General features: G+C 37.8%; 1 protein-coding gene across 6 annotated transcripts; it reads right to left on the bottom strand.

Annotated features, from left to right (window-relative positions):
• Positions 1-57: 57 nt before the first annotated feature.
• On the bottom strand, positions 58-20,820 carry si:ch211-168d23.3 (BRD4-interacting chromatin-remodeling complex-associated protein). 6 transcript variants are annotated; one of them, XM_048190507.1, is made up of 17 exons: positions 19,816-20,820; positions 19,317-19,425; positions 17,529-18,830; positions 11,507-11,673; positions 10,204-10,341; positions 9,853-9,898; positions 9,660-9,702; positions 9,331-9,396; positions 7,674-9,128; positions 7,267-7,479; positions 6,785-7,130; positions 5,931-6,070; positions 5,746-5,804; positions 3,283-3,431; positions 3,079-3,173; positions 2,886-2,988; positions 59-2,540 (listed from the first exon to the last, which is right to left on the bottom strand). In XM_048190507.1, exons 6-17 carry the CDS (start codon positions 9,891-9,893, stop codon positions 1,831-1,833), a joined length of 3,420 nt encoding a protein of 1,139 aa, XP_048046464.1. In that variant the 5' UTR covers positions 9,894-9,898; positions 10,204-10,341; positions 11,507-11,673; positions 17,529-18,830; positions 19,317-19,425; positions 19,816-20,820; the 3' UTR covers positions 59-1,830. The 6 variants fall into 6 exon arrangements, with proteins under 6 accessions (XP_048046466.1, XP_048046464.1, XP_048046463.1 ...); XM_048190509.1 differs by having other exon boundaries at positions 58-2,540; positions 2,886-2,985; positions 19,317-20,820; XM_048190506.1 differs by having other exon boundaries at positions 19,317-20,820.
• Positions 20,821-20,840: the final 20 nt, after the last annotated feature.

Genomic DNA, 20,840 nt, shown 5'->3' with positions numbered 1-20,840 from the left:
CATCCTGAATGATTGCAGTTCATAAAACAATCCAACACTCATAGTTTTAATGCTTAGAAAACAAGATTTAATAAATAGTCTGTAGAAATGTTTAAAAAAAAAAAAAAAACTTTGTTTTGGTCACTTCAGTGATATTGGGTCTAAAATTGGGGGTTTAAAATCTAGTCTAGTGATTCTGGTAGAGCAGCTTTAAGGCCTCTTTGATTGTGGCATCAGAGCAATCTGTCAAATGACAGTTTTGGATCAGTGTCAAATATGCTACGTTTCACAGTAATAGTACACAAAAGTTTGAATCAAACAAAATGGGGTATGTTACAAACATCTTGTCACATTTAGGGCCAAGTGTTCTATAAGAGTACTGCATAGTGTTTGTCAGGGAAGCAATACATAAACATTTAAAGACGTTCCTGTCTCATAAGACATGAAGATACAACTTGAGGACAATATTTGACATGTATATCAAGTGGCACAACTAACATGACAATCAAACACTTATTTTAAAATGCTTCACTATACTACTCTGTTATCCAATTATGAAGTATTCATCAATGATATAATGTGAGCAGGACATTGTAAGTAGATTGTCAAAAAAAAAAAAAAAAAGCAATAATTCAATAATATAACAATATTTGTCACTGCTTGGATGTATATAGTTACTGCTTTTGGCTTTGGTGAACTGCAGTTAAAACAATTATACAAGGTCTGTATTCCAACTAAATTGAGTGCATGTTGTTGAACTTCAGTAGTGATCTGAATTTTCAAACAGTTGAATGATCTACAACAATGAAATTCAAAAGGATTTAGTATTTTGATTGAGGCACAACCACATTTTAACAACCATCTGCTACTTATTGCTTTTGCATCTATATATCTTCTTGACTTAAACCACAATAGGAATAGTACAGTTCATTGCAGTGACAGAGTAAGGCAGGGAGTCCAATCCTGCACCTGGAGGGCCACCGTCACTTGTGGCAGGACAGTGGCCCTCCAGGAACAGGTTTGCACACCACTGGAATAAGGCATACATTAAATCCGCCATTTGCTCAGTGTAGGTCCTGTTATGCTTTACATTTTCATGCATTAGGATAATGCATTTCTTAAATCTCACCATTGTTTTAATTAGTTTTGCTGGTGATTTCAGAATAAATAAGGTATATTTTCTTTGGGGGTAAACAGGCTGGAACAGACATCATTCTGTGTACTGTCTGAGCATACAAAACATGGGCTGCTTTCACGCTAGAGTTCATGGTGTGCTGAAATCTAGTGTGAAAGTCTACTTGACATCAGTACATTAGGCTGGTGTTTTCTGAACTTCAGTTCGGACCAAGCATTTTGCCTTGATACATTCTCACATTTGCTGTACAATGCAGTTTTCATAGGTTAAGGCCAGTTTAATTCTACATGAACTGTAAACCAAGCTGCCGTTTACAAGTGTACTCTGGTTTGGTTCCTTGGGAGCCCCAGAGTTTGGTAAGGAGCTATCAAAATAACCAAACCACATCAAACAGACCTAAGTCCCCATCAAAAGAGAAATAGTCGTCTTATAGACACATTCACATCAAAATGGCATATACATACAGCCAAACTGCACTTTTGTTTTAATCTTGTCTTAAACTGATAAAGACTATAAATTACTGTAATGTGTCTCCACAAAAAGGTTCCAAAAACTTCTATTCACTCTATTTACACAATAAATAATAATAAATAGGTCTTTCTTCCTCAGGAAAAATGAATAAAATTAGTCTCTGCTGGATGTGTATTGCAGGATGTATAAGCTATATTTCTAGCAAAAGACTTCTCTGTTCATCTTGCACTTCTTTCTTCTCCATCTCATAGTTGTCCTTCTAGCATGCTGCTGACTGCCTGATCCAGTGCGTGAGGCTGTTGAATCTTGGGTTTGACTCCTACTGTAGAACCCTGCAACCTTTGCAGCTCCAGAATGCTGTCTATAGCACTTTGCAGGTGTTCACTCAGTTCCCCATCCTCTACTAGTGTAGGCAAACTTGGAGACTCCACTGCCGAAGCAACCAGCCTGTTCCTTTTAAGCACTGGAGTGCATTGCTCTGGAAGTAAGCCTTGCACCCTTGAAGCTACATAGTCCGGCATGGCCACAGAATCAGAGTGGTTTTGAGAATCGATACCTGTCCTAATTGTTTTCATGTCAGGGTGCAATTTCAGCTTGTTTAGTTCATTTTTGTTCTCATTGACATTTGACAAAGGAGGCTTGAGGGAGTCATCTTTCCCCTGCATGGCTCCTCCCATAGTTAACTGCCCGCTGTAGTTTCGTTTATACCCAGAGATGGCATTCGAGGCATCACATGCAGAGTTGTGGATGATTTTGCGGGATCCCGACTCGTGTTTGATAGTGAGACGTAGTGCTCCTCTGCTGCTAGAGCGATATGTCTTGAGGCCAGGAGGTCTGTCAGATTGCAAGGTCCACGATGGTGGAGATGCAGGACAACCAGAAAGGCCAGTCTGGACAGATGACACTTGACTCTGCTGTGATGAGTTCTTAGGCCGTGACATCAGGAAGGAATCTGCTGAACCACCAAAATAATTTTCACATTTCACAGTTTTTGGTCAGAGTGCAGGTAAACTCTAGCTGTAATTGTAATACTTCTGTACACTTTATAGCAGAGTTCCTCAAATCCGATCCTAGAGGGCCACTGCCCTGCAGAGTTTAGCTCCAATTCTAATAAAAAAAACCTGAGCAAGCTAATCAAGGTTTTCAGAATTACAGGTAGGTGAGTTTGATCAGCGAAACTCTTCAGCGCAGTGGCCCTCCAGGGCCAGATTTTAGGAACCCTGCTTTATAGAATTGCATAAGCATCTCAATGAAATAAACTAGTAAGAAACAGGCACACAAAAAAATTGTGCCTTTATACCTGGATCTCTTCTGGCTCGCCGTCTATCCTCCCCCAGTGAGAGTCTCTCCGACTGGAGAAACAAGCGCTCTAGCATCACCATCTCTGCTGATGGGCTCTCCTGCTGAAGAAAGCAATTACAACTCAGACCTGCCACCTCTTATATTCCAAAGAACCAAAATGATATTCTGAGTTTCAAAAAGCCATCTGCTACCTGGGATTCAGCCAGAAGTAGTTGCCTGTACTTGTTTATCATGTCTTTGGTTCGTTTCAACAGAACAACTGAAAAACACTCAAACTCCTTGTCCACTGCACAAAGAATGACATATACATTAGGTTTTGTTTACAATGGGGTCCATTATAGGACAACAATTTTATAAAATCTTCTCAAATTCAAACTTCTTTATAGGAGTCAAACCTGAGATAAAGTCAGCCTGGCTGGGTAGAGCTCTAGCACAAGTATGGTAGGGTAACAAATGTCTGACAGCATCCTCCACTGAAACAAATGGAGCCGAAGTGTTTGGACTGAGAACAGCACTGTGGTCCAAAATTAGCTGCTGTTTGACCCTGAAAATAACAAAATGCACACACAAAGTATTTCTATGTTAACAAGTATTGTTACTATTGTAACAATTAGTTATTGTGACTTTGTGGATGATTTGCATCATTATTCTTTTTGTCTTTCAAACATTTGTTGGGTATCTCACTATGGGGTCTTGGACAAGGCAAAAGAATGCCAATCTTACTCCACTCTTAGTTAATTCTCACCTTTTTACAAGTTGGGAACTCATTGGTCATCATAACATTACTGATGTAGATGACCGATGAATGTAGAGTCTTTCCCAAATAGCGTTCAAACTGGTGACCTCCCTCTAATCTGGTGTTTCTCAATCCTGTTCTCATAGGTACACCAACCGAACACACTGAACTCTTCCAAATCAAATGCATCTGATTCAACTCATCAGCTCATTATTAGAGATTTCAATGCCTAAAATTAATGGGTCAGAAAAGTGATACAAAATATGTACTGTTGGAGTGCATCCAAGAACACAGTTGGGAAACGTTCTAATCTGCCTCCTTGCAAGTAGCTTCTAACTTCACTGTCTGTCTGCATGTGTAGTCAAAATCAGGTTCTTCTGGCCATCAAAGGCTAATCCATGTTGTAAGGATTGCAACGTCAACCTTTGGGTTTTCAGCCCTGAGCTTTAACCACTTTACTCCAATCTCCAAATCTTTTTGTATTTTTTTTTTATTTTTATTTTATAGTATTTATGTTGTTCATAGTCAATATCTCCTACCCTGCTTCAACAGACATACCTGTAGTTTTCAAGTAATCCTAAAAGATATCGTTTAGTCAGCTCAAGTGTGCTTAATATGGGTTGAAGCTAAAATCTGCAGGACTGTGGCCCTCCAGGAGCTGAATTTGGCACCCCTGCTCTAGGGGAAACAATCTGTATAGGGATTGGAGACTCAAACAAGGCAAGTCAGATTTGGGGGAGGTAAAACTGGGGTGTCTAATCCTGCTCCTGGAGGGCCACTGACCTGCAGAGTTTATGTCGAACCTCAATTAAACACCTGAACCAAAGTAAAGTCCTTCAGAATTACTAGAAACTTCCAGGCAGGTATTTTCATGTTGAAGCATTGGCCCTCCAGTACCAGGATTGGACTCCCCTGTCCAAGTCTCATATACAAACATGCATTGTTCACTGCTCACCTACCCGGCAGAAATCAATGTGCCTTTGTCATTTGAGGCATTTTCTTTGCTGTGGCCAACAAGTGGGCAAACCTAACTGTGGTTCACCATCTATGACTGGGTGCAAAAGGTTTACATTGAAAGCAAAACCTGCTTTTCTATCTAAGGCTTCACTCCTGTTCCTAAAGATCTCCAGTTAAGTAAGATCTTCAGGAACAATTGATAATTACACAAAGGTGTATTGGAGCAGGGTTGGAATTGAACACTGCAGGAAGGTAGGGTTACACTTTATTTTAAGGTGATGTAGTTACACTGTAGTAGTCAAGTAAGTACTGTGTAATATTAATATTAACTACATGTACTTACTACAGAGTTACAGTTAGGGTTTGGTTTAGGTTAGTTACTTGTAATTATGCATAATTTACTGTTATTACTAGAGTAAGTACATGTAGTAACATGTAACTATGTCATATTAAAATAAAGTGTTACTGAAGGTAGCTCTCTGGGAACAGAATTGGGCATCCCTGACCTGAGGTAAGTGTGCTGCCTTGAAACTTACTGTCTTTTATTCCCCAATCAGTTGTTCTGGCTTACAGAGTTCCAGAGATTCCATATCTAGTCCCCATAGAACTCTTTCCACCACAGGAAAAGCTAATTGGGTAGCTTTGGGTGTTTCAGTACATGATGTTCTTGCACTGTGACCAGCATGGCAACTTATTTACCACAGTCCACCATGGTATGTAATTACCTTCCACTGGCACACAGTTCTCATTATCAGTTCCTTAAGAGGTAATTTCTGTTGTTTCACTTTGTCTGGTCAGACACAATGACAGTGACACTACAGCTTCAAACACTATAGCTTCAGTAAGCATGCAGTATCTGTGTCTTTACATTGTGAGATACCAAATTAATGTTTAAAAGACAACTTTAGGTTACTAGCATAACCCTAGTCTTCTGATAGCAGAGTAAGGTATATGTCTTCTTGCATTTGACATAGTGAAGAGCATTTCTGGAATGTATTATAGCAATACAGCAGTTCACATAGGGCTCCTGTGATTGCCGAGATTGGTCTGTCCTCTGACAGGCAAGCCTTTGGTGACCCAATGGTCTTTCACACCCAATGCATCATATCCATACTGATGTCTACATAAAATTAGATTGCCTCTGAGCTAGTGTATTTTTACTTACATGTGTTGCCTCTTCGCTAGTGTCAGTTTCTCCTCTTTTGAACTGCATGCAGTTGGTGTCTGTGACACACAAAAGGGATATTAGTAACAGATTACTTCCCAAATTACTTTAAAATATATCACATCTCCCAGAAATCTTGAATGATCTCTTGAAGACTTCCCATGTTTTATTTATTATATATGCACCTTCACCTTCTTCTGAAGTGCTGAGTAGGTCTCTTTGTCCTGGGAATGCAGCCTGGGTCCCAGGTGTAATATCTCCTGTAAGTCATGCTGGTCCAAAGAGATTATCCCACTGTCGTTCCTTGCATAAGGGACTGTGAGCACTAATCAGGAAGAGGTATCAATTTTAAGGCAAAAAGAAGGATAGGATGATTATAACAAAAATGTTTCTAACAACGGCTGTTTATTTCTTCTTTTACAGCTACAGTAATAGTATTCATTGTAATATATTCAATATTCATGTACTGTACGGGACAAGCCATGCTGTAACTTTCAACCTGAGAGAGAGGACACTCCAGATAACAACAGATTCAGACTAACATTGCTGAAGTTCATCATTTTTTACTCAACCCGGAAGAACCTGATTGCAACTTCACCACCATCGAACTATTGAACCATCAAGACTTTCATCCGAACTGCATCCACACACTCGTTCAATGGCTAATGCAAAATATTTAACTAACTAAACAGAGGTTTAAGTATAAGCTGTAGACCCCTTGTTGACAAGATGCTTTAAATTAAAAAACTGATGGTTTTGTTCAGGTGGTTAACTGACTCTTACGTTTCCATAGCTTCATTCCCCTGTTTCTGTTTCAGTTTCATTCATTCACTTTCCATTTTACCAGTGTATGCGTGAGTGTGTGTATGTGTTCGTGATTTAATTAAACATTTGTGCACATTCACGGGACTGTTGATTCTGTGGTCATCGCTTGCAAAACAAAGACTCTGGGGTTCCTCTGAGCTCAGGTAACACCTGAATTGGTTAAAATGCTGCAGATAAATAAACAACTTTTTTGAGGAAAAGGAATATCTCTTACTCTTTACAAGCCCCTCCTGGCACTTGGGTTCAGCACCAAGAGCAATCGACATTGAGGAATCCACCTCATCTGAGGCTGGGGGTGTTGAGGCAATCATGGAGCCTGTGCTTGTGGTCTTTACAGAGCACTGGCCAATAGGAGATTGCAGTAGAGTGTCACTGTGTTCTGAGCCATGGTACGCTGGCATAGGAATCTCTTCACTCTCACACGATACAGAGAAAGCCTCAGATGCTGTCAAAGGTGTAAGTGAATCCTCAGTTTCACCTGTGGCAGTAGAGATGTTGTCCATTTGCCCAAGCAGATTTTCAGCTAAGGTATCTTGGGTAGTTGACAGTTTAAGTGGATGCTGCAGGGAAAGAGGTGTATTGTGTATTTACTAAAAAGGTATGAAATACTTTCCTAATATGGTGTTGCATTTTCATTTCTGTCTTTCAATGAAATGAAACAAAATGCTTGAGAACCTATAACAGAGCACATTTTACCTGTTGGGGCAGATGTATTAATGCCTGATTGTGATGCAATAGATTACGCTCTTCTGTTTGGGTGATCAGTTTTGGGGATAATGACAAAACTGGCTCAGGGGTACAACTATCATCTGGTGGTAAAGACTGTAGTAGAGTTGATACTGGAGAGGGCTGAAAGTGAATCTCCACAATGGGTGCTTCCGCTGAAGCTTGAGGAAGCAATCTCCTCTCCTGCCAAATCAAGTTCAATAAAAACAGTGAACAAATGTATTGAGCACCAAATCGTAATCTTTGTAATAAAGAACCATGATTTCAAAATGTAATTATAACATTTAAATGGTTGTTAAATCATAATATTTACTGTTCAACAACATAAAGACCATTCTTAACATTGTTACAACAGAAAGTGACACAAAAGAACTCACTTGAAGCGGTTCGTTGACTTTCTCCTCATCTTCTGTTGTTGAATTCTGGGCAAGACTCACCTTTCCCTCAGGTCCCCCAACCAGAGCTCTTTGTGCTGGAGGCGCCATAGGCAGACTTTGTTTTACTGACTGACCATTCACTATTGGTATGGCGGTCATATCAGGAATGAGCATATTAGCATTATTAATCAATCTTATCTGGTTTCCGACAGGGTTTTGAACAACAGTATTATTCTGCCCCTGCACTTGAGGTGCATAGGTCCCTGCTAGCTGTGTTGGCATCTGGAAGACTGTTGGAGGTGTTGGCCGAATTGGTAAAGACCCTGATAGAAAAGTCCCATGTTTGAGGGTGAGTTGTCCGGTTGGGGAGGTGAAAATAGGGCTTATGTTAATTTGTCTTGGCTGTATAGTCACAATATGAGAACTGTCAACATTGGGTTTGTTAGACACCTGATTGCTTGGTGTACTAAGAAGACATCTTGAAATGCTGGTAGACTGGGTCATAGTTGCAGGTGTTTGGCTGGGCAGAAAGAATTGTCTCTGACCCTGAAAAGTATCTTGGGGTTGAATGACAATGGGGTTTCCCTGACCAACCAAGTTAAAGCTAACAGGTTTGCTAACATTTGGTGTGGACTGTGCTTGCAAGGACTGCTTTGAGCCAACAGAAGGGGATAGCAAGACACTCTGTGTTGTATTTGCTGAGATGAAGGCAAATCCTGGCAATATTTTCTGTCCTGATGGCCTGGGACTGATCTGTACAAGCCTGGGCTGGATGTTGACAGGTAACTTAGGCTGAATGGGTAGAGGCGTTTTTTGTAACATGACCACTGATGGAGTAATTGTTCTAACGGTGGAGGCCAACATCTGGCAGCTTGTGAGGCTTGCCAGGGTCTTTTGGGTAATCATGCTGGTGCTTTGTGCTGAATTAATAGAAAAGGATGTCTCGAGTGGAGGTGTGGGGAAGACATTCCCAGGAAGTAGACTCATTAACTGGGTTCCTGGAGGCTTGAGCGAGGGGCAGCCTGGGCCAACAGCTAACAAAGATGGCTGAGGAGGCTCCACTGCTGTTTGTGTGTACTTTGGTAAAGAGATCAAGCCAGGCATGGTCAATGGTTTGGAGAAATACGGTGTTGCAGGCAAAGGAAGGGTTGCATCTGATAAACTAAGCTGGAGAGTTTCTGCTGTCTGGACAAGTCCTGCCTCTAATGCAAGAGTGTCCTCAGTGATATCTGCCTCTTGTAGACTCTTCTGGAGAATGTCACATATCTCTTCTGACTCTTTCTGCTGTTCCACTAATTGGACATTGGGATTTTCTTGTGCCTCCTCTGGACCTCCACTTCCTAAAGATGATACCGGTGATGCCAACAGCGCCTCCTCCAGAAAGGACAGATCGACACAGCCAGAGACAGGAGTGTCCTGAGAACTTGCATCGTCTGCTAACAGAGATGCAGGGCTCTGCAGAACAAAGGGTCACAACAATTATGTTAAAAGTTTGTTATGAACACAATATTTTAAAGCTTATATTTACATATCCATTCTTTTGATGATAAAAATGGGTTTGTTAGACAGACAGACATGTAATACTGAGTTCTGGCAGGTCCCAGCTGAAACAAATCTATATGCTCCCTCTTCCATAGGGAGAAAGGTCTAGACTTACTGGAGAGTCTGTGAAGAGTGATGGCTCTCCAGAGGATGAATTAATGAGTAAGTCTCCACTTGGCAGCTGTTGAACAGAAGGGGGAGGGACAGTTAATTGCATGAGGTAATTTTTAGACTTTGTATTTGCACACAAAAATGTATACAAAAACACAAGAGTTTCTCCTGTTAAGGTCCTTCATGTAAGATCTCCTGACATACAACCTTATAAATGTGGAAAGGTTCCACAATTACAACAACTGAAACAAGTTTTGGAGAAAGTACTGTAACAGGTAGTTACTACTGTTACTAACTTTACAGCCACACAGTAATATTACAATCCCTTCATACCTCATTTGTCCCATGAAGAAAATCATTCAGGGCTTGAGGGTCACTATTTCAAAGTAAAAGATTTAATAGTTAACATGAGCAAAATATCTTGCAAATCTTCCAATGTGAATGGTATTTTTATGTGATGTGAATGCTTTGAATAAAATACATACAACCTGAGAAAATGCAAATTGCTGGATGTATAAACACTTACCACAAAACATCAAGTAAACAAGTACCATTTTCATCCTCCATTTCAACTAAACAAAAAGAAAGGAAAGATTGGAATTACAAAATTATAAGAAAATTTCAAATAAATTCAATATTGTATGGATAAAATATGCATGCATCCCTTGATATTAAATCATCAGTATTGTGTAGCCTACATATAGTACTTAATGTACTATAGAAATGAACTCAAATAAATTAAATTAAATAATGTACACTATTTTAGATTTTCTAAGAATGGTGTCAAATCTTTAGAAAATTATGAATTTTATAATATATTAATTAAGATAAAACCACATGATTATGTAATAATCTGGGTTTTGTGAAGCAACCTAACCTCTTATTAGAATGGCTCCATTCAGAGCAGGGAGAGAGAGTTTGTGGAGACTTCATTGACTGGATTTCAGGGACTGGCTGTGAGAAAACCAGACATTTGGACATATGCTTTTCAGCAGGGACATCGAGTCATTGGGATCTGAGAAAGTAAACATGAGATGTACAGAATGCTATTAAATATTCTTAAATATTCTTTGCAAGTCATGTTTTACAAGTGAAATCTTACAATTTCGCTGTACTGTAATTTTTTGGTCAAATAGTCTACAAAATGTAGTGACATCTCAATTAGCCTACCATATATATATATATATATATATATATATATATATATATATATATATATATATATATATAACATGAGCAAATATAAAAATCATATTTGGCATATAGGCTAAATATATATATATATATATATATATATATATATATATATATATATATATATATATATATATATATATATAAGCCAAATATGATTGTTCTATCAGTTTTCAATAATATCTCTTGATTGATGAAAAAATTAAAAAATAAATAAATAAAAATTATTAAATAAATAAATAAATAAAAATTCATTATGTGTTTCAAAGGAATTGACAGATTGGAAGGATGGACTGTAGGAATGATCAAACTACACTGAATGGTTATAAAGAAATTGTTATAGCCTACTGTAAACAATGTTATAAGATATCACAAATTAGGCTGCAATAATATAACTTCACATTTAAAAATTGCTATTACACATAATGTAATGTCAGTTATGTAATGTCTAAAATAAAATGTCAAAAGATTTATACATGTCGCATAGATTGTGGTCACTTGCACATCATGATGCCTTCGCATGTTCAGTATCCGTTCATTTGCTTTGGTCGAAAACCATCTCCAGTTACAAATTTCCCTATGTCTCTCTCTCTCTCTCTCTCGACTTTCAGCGGAGGTCCAGGCACCCAGATCTCCTCCAAAGACACTTCTGTCTTATATTTATTTACCTACATCCTCATTTCATTACCGCAGCACACACTGGACATTTAACATGGTAGAAATTACAGTCTTGTAGCCTGTTTTAGCAATGACTCCAATATTATCAATTCATACCCCAAATCAGAGCAATTATTTGCGTTTGCGTCTCAGAGTAAGGACACACTTGAGGTTTAAAGGGATGCTGCTCAGGACGCGGTGCGCAGGAGGTAATGCGGACACAAAAGCTCCTCATCGGAACACACAGCAGCACATTTAACCCATCACATCTCTTGTAACGCTCGTATTCTAATGCGGTATTTCGCAGAGGAAGAAGGAGAAGAACTCACCAGCGTCTTTGTGCTTTATTGTCCTTTCAGACGGGCCTGTGCGCCATCCATCCATACCCACATTCTCAGGGAGGAGGGGGAGACGGGCTCGTGCGGGTGGGTGACAAACAGAGGTAGAAGACACAGAAGGCGCGTGTGCATGTGTTGCTCTTCAGTCTGTAACGACACTGGAGCCGAATAATGAACTTCACAGAGGCGCGCATCATTTTAGACACATGCTTTGAGGCATTTTGAGATTTGCTTCAGAGACTAATGGATATAATGTCATTATGACAGCAATGTGCAAGGACTGAATGTTTATTTAAAAAAAAAAAAAAGAAAAAACCTTTTTGAGTCAGAAGTCCAGTTAAACAAATGCATGGTTTCCGTAGTTTTGTATCCCATTTGTTGCATGATCTCTTTAATAAGTAACGAATAAAATAGTATAACAAAATATAATTTTAAATATACAGTGGTGGTCAGAATTATTGGCACCCTTGGTAAATATGATCAAAGAAGACTGTAAAAATAAATCTGCATTGTTTATCCTTTTGATCTTTAATTCATAAAATGAGCAAAAATCTAATCTTTCATTGAAGAAAAAAAAATTGAAAGTGGGGGGAAAATCACATTATGTAATGTTATGTAAATGTTTTTCTCTTTTATTGGCTATTTTATTGGCACCAATTATTGGCACCCCTAGAATTTTTTTTTATGAGTAAAATATCTCTGAAGTATATTCCCATTCATATTTACATTTTTTAACACACCAGAGTGATCATGAACATGAAGTTGTCCAGCCATGACTTCCTGTTCCACAGGAGTATAAACATGAGGAAACACAAAGGCCAAATTCACTTAATCATTCGTCACAATGAGAAAAAACAAAGAATATAGTTCTGATGTGCAGCAAAAGATTGTTGAGCTTCACAAAATAGAAAGTGGCTGTAAGAAAAAAGCTAAAGCATTGAAAATCTCTATTTCTGCCATCAGGGCAATAATTAAGAAGTTCCAATCAACTAAAGATGTTACAAATCTGCCTGGAAGAGGACGTGTGTCTAAATCGCCCTATTGCACGGTGAGGAGGAAAGTTTGAGTGGCCAAAGACTCTCCAAGGATCACAGCTGGAGAATTGCAGAGATTAGTTGAGTCATCCAGAAACAATCTCCAGCATATCCAGTTGTCAGACAAGATTGGAACTTCAAAAGGGACCGGCTTCTATGGTCAGATGAAACTAAAAAAATAGCTTTTTGGCAGCAAACCCACCAGATGGGTTTGGTGCACACATGGATAAAAAGTATAAAGTAAATATACTGCTGGATCTTTAATGTTGCGGACCTATTTTTCTGCTGGAGGTCTGGACATCTTGTTCAGATATATGGTATCATGGATTCTATCAAATACCAACAGATAAAAAATCAAAACCTGACCACTTCTGCTAGAAATCCAATAATGGGCCATGGTTGGATCTTCCATCAGGACAATGATCCAAAACAAACATTAAAACCAACACAAAAATGTGTCACTGAGCACAAAATGAAGCTTCTGCCATGACCATCCCAGTTCCCTGACCTGAACCCTAAAGAAAATGAGTGGAGTGAACTGAAGAAAAGAAGCACCAACATGGAGCTGGAAATCTGAAGGATCTGGAGAGATTCTGCATGAAGGAATGTTCTCTGATCTCTTGTCAGGTGTTCTCCAAACTCATCAGGCATTATAGGTGAAGACTCAGAGCTGTTATCTTGGGAAAAAGAGGTTGCAAAAACTATTGAATTAAATGGTCCCAATATGTGGCCAACGTGTTTTGGATATAAACATTTATTTCATAATGTGATTTTTCCCCCACTTTTCAATTCTTTTCCTTCAATGAAAGGTTAGACTTTTGCATTGAATTTTATGAATTAAAGATCAAAAGGATAAACAATGCAGATTTATTTTTACAGTCATCTTTGATCATATTTACCAAGGGTGCCAATAATTCTGATCACCACTGTATGTATATGCAGTGTTGGGGTAACGCATTACAAGTAATGTGAGCTACATAGTCAGATTACTTTTTTCAAGAAACTAGTGAAGTAACACATTACTTTTAAATTTACAATGAAATATCTGTTACTTTAAAACAAAGTAACTTGTGTTACTTATTTGACAATGTACTGACAGCTCTCCTATCCCCATGTTGAGAGAAATCAGGGGGTGTTGTGTGCGCTGTGTGAACATGATGCTTATTGTATAGTGTAGACTAAATGTGAACATGCATTTACTCATCTCACTTACACAAAAACAGATTCATTACTACTCAAAATAAATAAAAACTGTGAAATGCAAACTCAGAATATTACACAAACCTGCAATAATTAAATGTTAAATAATAAAAATTGTATGTATTTAATCTCTTTATAACAAATGTCTTTGCTGCTGACTGATGATCCAGTTCACCCATATAAATAAGCAAAAATTAATATAGATGAACATCACATTTGTGTTTCTTTTTCTTTTCTTTTTTTTTTTTTATTGGTAAAGTTGAGTATTGAACTTTCTTCTCTTGTGCAGACTGTAAAAAAAAAGATACTGTCTCCAGTTCCTTCCACTGTAATAAAATGAAGCCAAAATATCCCAGAAAAAGTCGTTGCCAATTATGTCATCTGGAGTGATCCTGAAGTGGAGCCATGGCTTCACACTCCCACTCCAGCAGACTCAATTGCAAGCACAGCTGTCAATCATGATGTTACACCTCTTTCATAGCATCAAACAACCAACTAAAAACTTAATGGAAAAATCAAACACTTGAACATACGTCTGTGTGATATGAACTACCTAGAATGACAGAAACCATCTTTGAAAAACAAATGATTTGAAGTGTAATTGTTTTTTTTTTTTTAGTTTAGTTTGCATCCCATTCGATTACATGAGAGGGTGGGGTTTATGAGCTATACTGCAATCAGCCACTAGGAGGCGATCAAAATTCTTTGGCTTCGCTTTTCAGGACGTGTGGCACACTTGCTCCTGTGTCCTATTCTTCTGCAATCCAGAATGGCAGCACAGCTGAAAAGTTTGTTTGAGCTGCACAGCCTGAGGCTTATTCATTTTTAGTTATTAAAATTTTGTTATTCTCCTATGTTGTTTTCGTAGTATAGACAGTGCAGCGCTTCCATGTTCTACGTCAGAACATCGGCTCATTATTGGCCGGCCAATACTGAGTCGGCGTAACTTCTGACATAGAACACGGAAGCACTGCACTGTCTATACTATGTAAACAACGTAGGAGACTGACAGGGAAGAGAAGAAATGGTTGAATAATGTCATCATTTTTGTTTTGTTTTGTGCACAAAAAGTATTTTCGTTGCTTCATAACAGTAAGTTTGAACCACTGTCATGTTGACTATTTTACTATGTCTTTACTACTTTTCTGGACCTTGAATGTGGTAATTACGTTGCTTTCAGTTGGGGATAAAAAAACCCCTCTTGGATCAAAAATATATAAATCTGTGTTAGTAAGATGAACTAAGGTCTTACAGGTTTGGAATGACACGAGGGTCAGTAATTAATGATAGAAATTTCATTTTTTTGGGTGAACTAACCCTTTAAAATCTTTTTTATTAGGTACTGAAGGTTAAACATATGCAGTATCTCACAGAAGTGAGTACACCCCTCACATTTTTGTAAATATTTTATTATATCTTTTCATGTGACAACACTGAAGAAATGACACTTTGCTACAATGTAAAGTAGTGAGTGTACAGTACAGCTATAAAAGTGTAAATTTGCTGTCCCCTCAAAATAACTCAATATACAGCCATTAATGTCTAAACCACTGGCCACAAAAGTGAGCAACACATGCATAAGTGAAAATGTCCAAATTGGGCCCAATTAGCAATTTTCTCTCCCTGGTGTCATGTGGCTCATTAGTGTTACAAGGTCTCAGGTGTGAATGGGGAGCAGGTGTGTTAAATTTGGTGTTATCGCTCTCACTCTCTCATACTGGTCACTGGAAGTTCAACATGGCACCTCATGACAAAGAACTCTCTGAGGATCTGAAAAAAAGAATTGTTGCTCTACATAAAGATGGTGTAGGCTATAAGAAGATTGCCAAGACCCTGAAACTGAGCTGTAGCACGGTGGCCAAGAACATACAGCGGTTTAACAGGACAGGTTCCACTCAGAACAGGCCTCGCCATGGTCGACCAAAGAAGTTGAGTGCATGTGCTCAGCATCGTATCCAGAGGTTGTGTTTGGGAAACAGATGTATTATTGCTGCCAGCATTGCTGTAGAGGTTGAAGGGGTGGGGGAGTGCTCAGCCTGTCAGTACTCAGACCATACGCCGCACAACTGCATCAAATTGGTCTGCATGACTGTTGTCCCAGAAGGAAGCCTCTTCTAAAGATGATGCACAAGAAAGCCGCAAACAGATTGTTGAATACAAGCAGACCAAGGACATGGATTACTGGAACCATGTCCTGTGGTCTGATGAGACCAAGATAAACCTATTTGATTCAGATGGTGTCAAGCGTGTGTGGTGGCAACCAGGTGAGGAGTACAAAGACAGGTGTGTCTTGCCTACAGACAAGCATGGTGGTGGGAGTGTCATGGTCTGGGGCTGCATGAGTGCTGCCGACACTGGGGAGCTACAGTTCATTGAGGGAACCATGAATGAGCAGAGCATGATCCCCTCCCTTCTGAGACTGGGCCGCAGGGCAGTATTCCAACAAGATAACGACCCCAAACACATCTCTAAGAGGACCACTGCCTTGATAAAGAAGCTGAGGGTAAAGGTGATGGACTGGCCAAGCATGTCTCCAGACCTAAACCCTATTGAGCATCTGTGGGGCATCCTCAAATGGAAGGTGGAGGAGTGCAAGCTCTCTAACATCCACCAGCTCCGTGATGGCGTCATGGAGGAGTGGAAGAGGACTCCAGTGGCAACCTGTGAAGCTCTGGTGAACTCTATGACCAAGAGGGTTAAGGCAGTGCTAGAAAATAATGGTGGCCACACAAAATATTGACACTTTGGGCCCAATTTGGACATTTTCACTTAGGGGTGTACTCACTTTTGTGGCCAGCAGTTTAGACATTAATGGCTGTGTGTTGAGTTATTTTGAGGGGACAGCAAATTTACACTGTTATACAAGCTGTACACTCACTACTTTACATTGTAGCAAAGTGTCATTCAGTGTTGTCACATGAAAAGATATAATAAAATATTTACAAAAATGTGAGGGGTGTACTCACTTCTGTGAGATACTGTAACTAAATGACCATTTAGCAATGATGCCTGATGTGTGCCTGTGTACATATAGTCATAAACTCCCAATTCAGCAATACACAAAATACAAAGTTCTGTCATGAAACCCTAGATGGCGCAGGCTAATAGGTCCTTAACTCAACCTGCTTGCAATCACATCATTTTCTATAGGGCACAGCTGATTCCTACTGTATCACCTGGTTCCTAATGTCTCAGTAGCAAATGAACTCGCTGCTCAACCTTCAAATACTTGGTTAGTATTTGCCTTAGCATTTTAGAAACCCTCCACCTTCCCCAAAAATCGCTCTTTAATGGCATCACTGCGAACCCTGCCCTCGCTTTTTACACTTCATGATGGTTATGACCTAATTCAATTCAGGGTTGTGAAGGTTACTTTGTAGTGAAATACATTTTAAGATTACAAAATACATGTTTAAAAAAGTAAGTTTTGTAACTTAATCTAAATACTTTACTTTGGAATACTAATAAGGTAAGTAACACAAAGAGTCCATCAAACATAGGACTTGGTTTTTCTCTGCATATTATTTTTAACAACAACTTCAGCATTAAGAGCTGAAGTATGTAAACTTTTTGAATTGCATGAACAGGGTGAATTGTAATTATTTTGTCTTCTGGGAAACATGGAGGTATAGCTTCTGAAGGGCACACTAAATGAAAAAATATGATCTTTGAACAAAATATTAAACAAAATTTACACATCATCATCATCATCCTGTTCAAAGCTTACACCCACTGCTCTTAATGCATTGTTTCCTTCTTGAGCATCAGTAAATGTTCACCTTTCATGATAGCTGTGTATGAGTCACTGCTGGAAAGGTGTGAAATATGCAAAAGATGCTGGAAAACCTGAGAATCTGCAGGACCTGGAGGATTTTTCTGAAGAACAGCAGACAGTTTAACTGCTCAGGACAAACAAGAGACTTACAAACTATCACAAAACAGACAAGCATGAAAAAACATGAAAACAGTCGTGGATCATTCAGGTAACGACAGACAGTTAAGATTCAATGGTAGGCCTTTGGAATTTTTTTGAATGGGGCAATTTTTATAAATTCAGTCATTTGGTCTTGTGGAGTATATGTAAACATCTGTGAAAATAGCTTATTCAGGATAGTTACATTATATTTACATTAATTTCCCTTCACAGTTTACACTGAATTTTAATGTCATTTATTTCATTTAAACATTAAAGTAATCACTTTGGAAATCTAAAATACTTTTCAGATGTAACTGTAATTTGATTAAAATATAATGAAATAGTTACTCATATTTTGTATTTTAACTGTAACTGTAAAATTAAACTTTTTTCAACACTGAATCTAATACTGGTCAATCTCAGGTAACTTTTTTTTTTTTTTTTTTTTTTTTACAAGGTTTCTAAGCAGAAGATGGATGCATGTTTTCTCAGTCCTGTTACCAAAACTCATGTGCCATTTAAAAGACATGTTTAAAAGCGTGTCAATTAATTTCTTTGTTTTACCCTCAAGAAAGTGTTTATTTTAAAGACATTGTTGGTTATATGTTCAAATAATTGATATTTGAGACTAAAAAATCATTATATATTAAGGCAATATTTATTTTAATAAAAAACACAAAGCCATATTTTTATTTTAAAGAACACAGAAGCTTCAAGTTTATATATATATATTTTTAATAATTTAATTTATTAAGCATATTAAGCAATTGTATAAATGATGGACCAAATAAAAACTGATAAAAACAGTGGTTTAATTTTTTTTTTTTTTTTTTAGAAAAATAAAATAATATTTAGTAACAGGAATGAACACTGGGTAACAGGAATGAGTGTCCATATGTGTGTGAAAAACAGAGTGTGTACATGGCCGTGTGTGCATGTGATTTCTGTGTTGAAGGAATGTACTATGTGCTAGTAGTACTTTACAGCAAAGGAGGAGGAAAAAGAAAGAAGGAGAGAGAGGAGAAGAGAAAGGGAGGGAGAGAGAGGGAAGGAGAGTCAAAAAGGGGGAAAAAGAGAGGGTTGTGGGTGTGTTTCACTCCTTCCCTTGCAGCATGCCATGGGTAAGTGTTTCTGGCACTTGAATAGTATGGGTTCTCTCCATCTTCTACAAACGATATGAAAGACAAAGACAAAAAAGTTTGTCACTTCGTGGTAGACTGGCTCCCTTATGGTATAAGTATGGTATTCACATCGTAAAACTAATCCTAAATGTTTAAGTAATTTCAACTTTAAAACTCATAAAACAGGTGAATAGTATTAGATCAACTAATATACACACTATTAAATCAACAAAACAGAGGACTCTACTCACTCCTGTTATTTTTTATATAAGTAACAGGAATGAAAGTAACAGGATTGAGTTTTTAAGCAAAAAATGATCAAATACATGACAAATTGCAACATGGAGTACATGATAATAGCATGAGGACACTGGGCAAATTCTAGTGACTTACCTAAAGTTAACATTTTTAAAATAAACAAATAACATCAAAGAAATAATTTAGGTAACAGGACAGTACGTTGTGATTGACCCTCTTAGTCATAGTTGCAGTTTCATCAAATATATAGAAATTAAAATGAGAGGACTTACTTTTGGTCTTCTCATGGCCTTCAGAAGATCCTGATGATGCAACTTCCTGTTGAAAATGTGTCTTGTGGGATGTTCCAAGTTTTTTATAGGGGGAAATGTGTGAGGGTAACTAATATGGCAGGGAATGTAACAATTATTATTATTATTTTGTATTCTCAGTAGTTTTTATTGATGTTTTAAATCATATACTTTAAATTTGTAGTTAGATTAATGTCCAGGACACTTTGCTTAATAATAAAATGTATTTTAGAGTATATTTTCATGCATATTTATACATACAATGTCCTGGGGACAGAAATGTCACCCATTCGGTGGAATGGCTCACGCATATTTTGTATTTTAAACATGTAATTAAGTTACATGTAGGTCTATTCCGTTACTCCCAAACCCTGATTGAATTAATGTGCCACTTAGCTTATTGTAGAAAGGTTTAGCTCATGTGCTTTCCATTTAAACCGTGAGTTTGCTTGCACAGACCCGTGATGATGCCAGATGTTACCTCATGTTCTTTCACTGGGTGTTCCGTCAGTTTGCGAAATACTGTCGTCATCAAGCACAATGTGTTCCCGGAAACTGTTTGGCAACGAGCTTGACAACGAGCTTGACAACTTGTGCAAATAATTTAAAGAACGCGTTACTTTTTATTTATTTACAGTTGTCAACATTTGAAAACCTTCTTCTTAGGACAACTTAGTTCTTAAGAAAACTTTGAACTTTTTTGATCCACTTCAAATATTGGCTACTGTATTTATTTTTTACTGAGATCAGTTGCCGCTCCCAAAATTATACAGCCTACTAACTGAATCAGGACATTAGGTTATCTCTCACCAAAATTGCACATTTCATAAATTATAAAATTATCAAACTGATGTCGATGCCATTAGGCGATAGAAACAAGAAGTTAAAACATAATTTTACATATAGGCCTATTATTTAGTTTTTATGTTGTATTTCACGCCATTGACATCAGTGCATTACTCCAAAAGGATTAAGAATACCCTTTATATTTCATTTGTATTTGTTTAGAATATATTTTATTGAAGTACAAGTTTAAGTTCTACGCACATATGCCTGTAAAATATTCAGTTACTCAAAACCTTAATGTGGGTCACTTTGTATTAAGAGTAAAATATGAAGAACAAATCTTCCCCGGCCAAAAAACTGCATATAATTTTTTTTGCCAAAAGTACACAGACATGGTCAATTTGAGGCATTTTAATGTGCCTCAAAAAGTAAATTACCATTTATATTTATATAAATAACTGGACACTCTTTGCATTATGAGGTGTTGTGTTTAAATGTCTTTAATTGAGACTGAAACTAAAATATCCGTTCAAAAGAATGCAGTAAAATGAAGCAAACCTAAAACGGTTGCCATTACGCGTAACGGTATGAAATACTCAAACCTCACCACTAGACGGCGCTAAACTCATGTTAACTCATGACAATTTTGCACCCATGCACCATGAATAATCTTAGAACATCCAGGAAGCTTATCTAATTGACAAGCTTTTCCCATTGTGC

The sequence above is a fragment of the Megalobrama amblycephala genome, linkage group LG5, assembly GCF_018812025.1.
Source record: "Megalobrama amblycephala isolate DHTTF-2021 linkage group LG5, ASM1881202v1, whole genome shotgun sequence".
NCBI classification, from domain to species: domain Eukaryota; kingdom Metazoa; phylum Chordata; class Actinopteri; order Cypriniformes; family Xenocyprididae; genus Megalobrama; species Megalobrama amblycephala.
Note: the sequence above shows the minus strand (reverse complement) of the source record. Positions and strands in the feature narration are given on the sequence as shown.

What these genes read in the sequence shown, in the direction of transcription:
- si:ch211-168d23.3 (XM_048190506.1), bottom strand. Translation starts at nt 9,893, where the DNA reads ATGGAGGATGAAAATGGTACTTGTTTACTTGATGTTTTGTG. An exon ending in CTAGCGAAGAGGCAACACAT is followed by an intron (nt 3,432 to 5,745) that starts GTAAGTAAAAAT and finishes TGTTATTTTCAG; the next exon opens with GGTCAAACAGCAGCTAATTT. An exon ending in GCGAGCCAGAAGAGATCCAG is followed by an intron (nt 2,541 to 2,885) that starts GTATAAAGGCAC and finishes TTGGTGGTTCAG; the next exon opens with CAGATTCCTTCCTGATGTCA.